Genomic DNA, 6,527 nt, shown 5'->3' with positions numbered 1-6,527 from the left:
GGGGGGCCTGTCTCTGACCGTGGGGGGCTCCCCGGGGCAGCAGGCCAGGCTGGGTGCCCGCATGCCCCAGGGGACAGCGCAGCACTCGGCCCTGGGCTCCCAGGGAGGGAGGTTTGCCCCCGGCCCACCCGTGGGGGTCCCACATTCGAGCCCTCTCCCCCGCAGTGCTGGAAGCTGTCCCTGCCTGCTCAGGCAGCACCCAGGCCCTGCCCGGGCCAGGGCAGCGTAGGTGGGCATGCGCCCGAGCAGGATGAGGCCCCTGGTGCTGTTTGGGCACTTGCAGGGACAAGGTGGGGGGTGACAGCTTTGCACCCCCAGGCTGGAGCTGCCCACGTGCTGGGAAGCACCGGAGCGGTCTGCCCGCAGGATTTCCATCGGCGTTCCCTCTCGCTCAGGCCTCGAACACCCAGCTGGGCCCTTCCTGCGCGGGAAGAGGGTGCTGAGCTCCTGGCGTTTCTTGCCTCCATCATCTGAGCACATATTTGCGTTTTTCCCCCTCTTTGCACCCAGCATCACAGCAAGGTACCCAGACCCACCAGTGCTCCAGACCAAGCTGTGGGCTCTGGGTCATGGTTTCAGGAGCTTGGTTTTTCCTGGGTGGAAAAGGGAGCAGATCCCAGCTGAGAAGGGAGCTCAGATGCGGCCGGGAAGCCCTCGCCGGTGCCCTGGAGGTGCTCGGCTCCCCCTGCAGAAAGGGAGAGGGCCGTGCTGTGGCAGGTATAAACAGCCCGGTTTAAGCCATGCAGGTGTTGCAGTGCTGTGAGCGAGAGATTTTCCTCCTGCTTGCGTAAGGGTTTACGTGAAGGGCGGGATCGGAGGGAAGGATCCGGCGCTGGGGCCGGTGCCCTGCCTGCAGCGCAGTTTTGCAACCGTGGCTTTGCCGCGTGGTCTGCGGGGAGTGTGCCAGGGCACTGCACCACCTCGCCACTGTCCCGTGACGGGCACGATGAGACCCGTGCCCACCCTGCAGGCAGCACCCAGCTCTCATGGTGGGGTGGCATGTGTGGCTCTGGGATAGACCCACCCGTGCTTACAGCCTTGGGCACCTAATGAGTCCCAAGCCTGTAATCAGGAGATTTATGGCTGCTCTGACCTTGTGAAACTGCTGAGTCAGATGGCGAAGGGTGGTTTGGTTTTTTTTTTTTTTTTTTGCTGCATTCCCTGCCTTTAAAAAAAAAAAAAAAAAATGGGTTCCCAAAGCCTGGAAGCCCTCCCGCCATGGCCCCATCCTGGCACCAGGACCATCCCTGGGCTGCGGCGAGGGGGAGCAGCTGGTCCTGAGCATGCACAGCACACTGGGGCTGGCTTCTCCACGTCCTCCTCCTGCAGGAAGGGTGCGATATCGCCCGCTTCCCGAGGGCAGAGGCACCGGCCCTGGGGGCCGCAGCCCTGCCAGGCCTCAAGGGTGGGGGAGGCGTGCAGAAGGTTTTGGACTCGTGAATGCTTTTTGGGGCACTTGTTGCAAGCTTGCACCCCTTGTGAAGGGGGGATCCCCCTCCCTCCCAGGTGTCCCTCCATGGCTGCGTTGGGCTGCTGCCTGCTCATCTGAGGCTGGGGGAAGCTCTTGCAGCACGTCTGGTCTTTGGACTTTGCTCCTTGGCTGTTCCTTAATTTTCCAAGTGGAGGGAGGGGACAAATCCTCCCTCCCCAAGGACACAGAAGGGTGGCCTGGACCATCTCCACCTCTCGAGCGAGGCTGGGCCCGCTGCCAGCGGTGGGGCCAGGGGGTGTTATCGGGGCTGGGCCAGCCCCAGGAGCCGTCCCTGTCCCCCCAGGGACAGCACGATTACGGGAGTGGCTGCGCCTGCCCTGTGCCATGCCGATAGCACGGCCGGAGGTGTGACGCCTGTCCTCGCACCAGCGGAGAAGGGATGCTGGGGAGACTCCCCAGGGAGCCGTCGCTCGTCCACGGGCAGGGACCCCCCCGTGAGCATCCTTAGCCTCCAGCATCCCCCCCACTGTGTGTTGCAGGGGGCCAGCGCCATGGCAGAGAAGACACCACCGAGCCCCGGTGGGGGCATCACGCCGCTGCAGCAGATGCTGGCCTCGGGGACGGGGGCCATCCTGACCTCCCTCTTTGGTGAGGACCGTGGGGAGCGGGTGGGCACCGGGGGCTGGCGCAGTGCAGGGTGGCTAAAGGATCGTGTCATTTCAGTGACACCGCTGGACGTGGTGAAGATCCGGCTGCAGGCCCAGAGGACCCCCTTCTCCAAAGGTAATCCTGCCTGGGGCAGCGCAGGGGTCTCCGGCCAGCCCCCCCGTCAGGCCGCGAGCAGCCCACGTGGATGTCTCGGCTGGCAGAGCCGGTGGGGGGGGATTTCTCAGTCGTGAGCGTGGGGCCATCGCGAGGTGGCAGGTTACCATGGGCCCCTCGTCCTGACGGGCTCAGGGGGCCCTGCTGGGGGAGCCGGGCTCTGGTGCTTGGCTCCATCCTTCCCCGTTCACGGCCCCATGCTGACGCCAAGCGGGGTCAGTGCTGTGCCTGGCAGCCCCCTGCCCGCCCAGGAGTGGGGTGGAAGGGCTCAGCCTGCTCCAGCTGCCTTGCTCTTTTCCTTGCTGCCTTTGTGTCCATCTCCGCGCTGCTCCCCACAGCCCCCCACTGGGCAGGAGAGACCCTGTGGGCTCTGCCCCCCATCTGTCCCCCTCCCTGCAGGGGCTGCAGGCTGGGGCTGGTCCCGGTCCCAAGGGACTGGTTTGGTGACAGTAGGGACTGCTTGGAAAGTGGCTGTGGGGGCATCCAGCCCATTCACCCACAGAGCTCTCCCGCTGCCCAGCTCAGAGCTGTGGAACACCTGCGTGCCCCAGCCCAGAGGGGTGGCACATCCCCCGTGTCATCGCTCAGCATGTCCCTGTTGTGTGTTTCAGCGTTGCCAGTGCAGTCTGTGCCCTGGGGCACTCAGCAGGCCACATGTGAGTACGCCCGGGACCCTGGGCAGGTCGCGCCGACAGCAGCTTTGCTTTCCCAAGCCTTGACCCTGGTTTTCTTCCCTGCTGGTGGTGGCTTAGGCTCCTCTGGCTGGGAGGATGTCCCGCTCTGGTGTGGGGGCTGCAATCGTCCCCAGCCCCGCAGCTGTTCCTGCAGCCCTGCTTTGGGGCTGGCCGTGCAATGTCCCTGCGGGGTCCTTGCCCAGGGGGTCTGCTAGGGGTCTGTTGTGCAACAGGCCTGGCTGTCTGCAGTCCCCCTGTCCTTGCCCTGACTTGTCACCCTGCCTTGTTGCTACATCAAAGTCTCCTTGGATCTCTGCCGCCCCGCTTGCAGCCTGGTGTCCCTGCGCCTGGTGCCCTGGCCCCATGGAGAGTGCGGAAGGGGAACCATGCTGGCTCCCTGCGGTGGCACCCCTGCTATGCCAGGGCAGCAGAACTGACACCAAGTAAACCTCTCCTGCTGCCAGCAATAGCTCGTACCATGCCTCTGTCCTTATGGTGTGGCCAGATGCCCCCTACCCCATGGGTCTGGCCAGGGTCAGACCCTTGCTGGAGGGTTGTCCCTCTCCTGGCCTTGGTCTGGGGCTGCTCCCTCACTGGCCTCAGACATTGAGGGTTTGGCTCACTCCCGGAGAGATGATGGTTTTGGGGATCAAATGGGCTGGGCAGAGGGGAAGGGTCCCCTGTCTAACAGCGATGGTGTTGCCTCCCACCCCAGGGAAGTGTTTCCTGTACTGCAATGGGCTCATGGACCATCTGTACGTCTGCCAGAATGGCAACGGCTGCACCGCCTGGTACAAGGCCCCCACCCGCTTCACCGGCACGCTGGTAGGGGCTGCAGGTGCAGGCAGGGTGGGCAGAGGTCTCCCTGTCCCAGGGAGGGGGTCAGGGTGTTTGCTGGTGGGGTGCTTGCCCCTCTCCCTGCACTCTGCTCTCTCCCCAGGATGCCTTCATGAAGATCACGCGCTACGAGGGCATCAGGTCTCTGTGGAGCGGCTTGCCCCCGACCCTGTGAGTTTGGACCCTGCCTGGGGGTGGGGGGTGGAATCTGGGTGCAAACACCTGCCCGGGTGCACAGGCATCTGCCCCGAGCCTCCTGCCAGCTCCCAGGGAGGGCACGCATGCCCCTCACACCATTCCTCCTTGGCAGGGTCCTGGCTCTGCCAGCCACTGTCATTTATTTCACCACCTACGACCAGCTCCGGGACTACCTGCACGCTCGGACGGGAAGCCGGGGGCACCACATCCCCTTGCTGGCCGGGGCCCTTGCCAGGCGTGAGTACCCCTCCTCTCCAGGGGTCCCCCTGTGCCCGCCCTGTGTCCTCGCAGGAGAGCAGAGCAGGTCTCTTGGCTGTTGGTGCCCATGTTCGGCACCTGGCTCTCCTGGCAGGGCGCTCTGGTGGCTCTGGGACGGCTGCCGGAGCGGATGGGGCTGATGTCTGATGTCCCCTCCATTGCAGTGGGTGCCGTGACGGTCATCAGCCCCTTGGAGCTCATCCGCACCAAGATGCAGTCCCGGCAGCTCAGCTACCGGGAGCTGAGCATCTGCATCCAGTCGGCAGTGGCTCAGGACGGCTGGCTGTCCCTCTGGAGGGGCTGGGGACCCACTGTGCTGCGAGACGTCCCCTTCTCGGGTATGGCTGCAGGGGAACAGGATGAGCACCGGGAGATGGGGGGACAAGCACAGGGCAGGGCAGCCCTGCATGTGGGGAGCGGGGAGGTTGGCGTCCCTGGGGTGCCTCCTCGCAGCACTGGTGTTTCCCATCTCCGCCCAGCTCTCTACTGGTTTAACTACGAGCTGGTGAGGGAATGGCTCTGCGGACAGGCCCGGCTCGATGAGGCCACGTTCATGATCAGCTTCGCATCTGGGGCCATCTCCGGGACGGTGAGTTTGGGGCCCTGCGGTCTGCGCTGTGCAGGGGCTCACTCAGCTGTGCATGGGGGGAATGGCCCCCATGGGGAGCAGGGGATGGGGCTGGGACAGTGCCAGGAGGTGACGGCAGAGCCGGCAGTTGGGCAGGGATGGTGAGGTCCCAGCTCACACCCGGCTGCTGGCCCTGCAGGTGGCTGCGGTGCTGACGCTGCCCTTCGACGTGGTGAAGACCCAGCGGCAGATAGAGCTGGGGGACAGCGAGGTGCACCCAGGTGAGGGGCCAGGCTGTGGGTGGATGCCTGGGGGCAACGAGGACTCCCTGGTGGTATGTGGGCATCCCTGGACCCTCACCCGCTCCCCTCTCCCCACAGGCACAGCCTCCAAGCCTTCCTCCACCTGGCTACTCATGCGGCGCATCCATGCTGAATCTGGCACCCGGGGGCTCTTTGCAGGTAAGGCTGTGCCCCCCCGCCCAGGATGGGGTTTACTGGTGCCTGGTGTCACCAAGGGGCTAACGGGGTTGTCCTTGCAGGCTTCCTGCCCCGAGTCATTAAGGTGGCACCCGCCTGCGCCATCATGATCAGCACCTACGAATTTGGCAAGACCTTTTTCCAGAAGCTGAACCAGGAGCGGCGGCTGCGTGCGTTGTGAGCTGGGGCTGGGGCAGGGCTGGATGTGGCCGGTGCCCCAGGGCACGCTGCCAACCCTGCTCCTGGCAAGGTGCCCCAGGAGCAGCAAACGACACTCGGCTGTGCAAAGCCCAAGTGCCTTCGTGCTGCGCTGTGCCTCCCTGCTGCCTGCACACAGGGCAGGGCCAGCCTGGCCCTGCTCTCCATCCCCAGCTGCACTGGGGGACATCTGTGCCTGCTGCTGTGACAGTGGGGGGGATGCAGAGTCCCCTGCACTCATCCCTGGAGGCTGGACAGATGCTGCTGCTGGATTCACGGACCCTCTGGCAAGGATGGGGTGCCCCAGGAGACTCTGCAGGGCAGGAGATGGGAGCTGGGGCTCTGGCAAGGACCAAACCCTCGGGGGCCTTCTCCCTGTGCCTGCCTGGGCCCCCCAGCCCTGCTCCAGCTGGGAGTCTGCCCCTCCTTGCCATCAGTCACGCACAGCGTCCCCTTGCCAGCTTTGCGTGGCATGGGGACACGTTGGGACCTGCTCCCTGCCTCTGGACCTCTCCTCCCACTCAGGGTGTCCTTGTCCCCTGGCAGACTCTGGGCTTGGACCCTGCGTGGGGACAGACCTTGCTGCTCCTCGGCGGGGGGGGCGGGCCGGCAAGCATTCTGGCAGCAAACCTCTGCTCGTGCCCTGTCCCCTTACCGTGAGGGCCTGCCCCAGCACTGTGCCCGGTGCGGGTGCTGCCCCAGCTTGCCCCAGGACTCAAGGGGGGAATTCCTCTTATTTTCTTAAATAAAAGAAAATATTACTTGTCTCTTAGGGCAAGGATTTCTTTCCTTGCTCCCTGCATGCCGGGGCTGTGCAAGGCATCCCTACGGGTGACCGCATCCCTGCTGCATGGGCATGGTGCTGTCATCCACCAGGTCCTTGCTGGGCTTTTGCCGGGGGTAAGGAGACCCCAGAGCCTCTCTGCTACCCCCAGCAGCAGCCCCCTGTGGATGGGGCAGGGGGTACCCCATGCTTGGGTGACCTGCTGTGTCCCAAAGGTGCTATCCCTGCCCTGGTGGTCTGGGGGGGGAGGGCTGGAGAAGGCTCACTCCCCCATCCC

The 6,527-nt window shown here is 64.9% G+C and overlaps 1 protein-coding gene across 5 annotated transcripts; it reads left to right on the top strand.

Moving 5' to 3' along the window:
• The first annotated feature begins 21 nt into the window (after positions 1-21).
• Positions 22-5,456, top strand: LOC104127024 (solute carrier family 25 member 39). Of its 5 annotated transcripts, XM_035895158.1 has the most exons (12): positions 22-522; positions 1,972-2,080; positions 2,156-2,215; positions 2,866-2,910; positions 3,644-3,753; positions 3,869-3,936; positions 4,076-4,200; positions 4,386-4,559; positions 4,701-4,810; positions 4,989-5,070; positions 5,170-5,250; positions 5,331-5,456. In XM_035895158.1, the coding sequence occupies exons 2-12, from the start codon at positions 1,984-1,986 to the stop codon at positions 5,447-5,449; spliced, it is 1,071 nt and encodes a 356-aa protein (XP_035751051.1). In that variant the 5' UTR covers positions 22-522; positions 1,972-1,983; the 3' UTR covers positions 5,450-5,456. The 5 variants fall into 5 exon arrangements, with proteins under 5 accessions (XP_035751051.1, XP_009637942.1, XP_035751050.1 ...); XM_009639647.2 differs by lacking the exons at positions 22-522; positions 2,866-2,910 and having other exon boundaries at positions 1,797-2,080; XM_035895157.1 differs by lacking the exons at positions 22-522; positions 1,972-2,080 and having other exon boundaries at positions 2,162-2,215; positions 2,866-3,753.
• The last annotated feature ends 1,071 nt before the right edge of the window (positions 5,457-6,527 follow it).

This window comes from Egretta garzetta, unplaced genomic scaffold (assembly GCF_000687185.1).
Source record: "Egretta garzetta isolate BGI_Z169 unplaced genomic scaffold, ASM68718v1 scaffold385, whole genome shotgun sequence".
NCBI lineage: Eukaryota > Metazoa > Chordata > Aves > Pelecaniformes > Ardeidae > Egretta > Egretta garzetta.
This window is presented reverse-complemented; position numbering and strand designations above follow the sequence as displayed.

Bases quoted from the DNA above. Each gene is read 5' to 3' on its own strand.
- LOC104127024 (XM_035895155.1), top strand. From the start codon at position 2,286: ATGTCTCGGCTGGCAGAGCCGGTGGGGGGGGATTTCTCAGTCGTGAGC. The intron at 5,071-5,169 runs GTGAGGGGCCAG...CTCTCCCCACAG, and splicing joins GGACAGCGAGGTGCACCCAG to GCACAGCCTCCAAGCCTTCC. The intron at 5,251-5,330 runs GTAAGGCTGTGC...TTGTCCTTGCAG, and splicing joins CACCCGGGGGCTCTTTGCAG to GCTTCCTGCCCCGAGTCATT.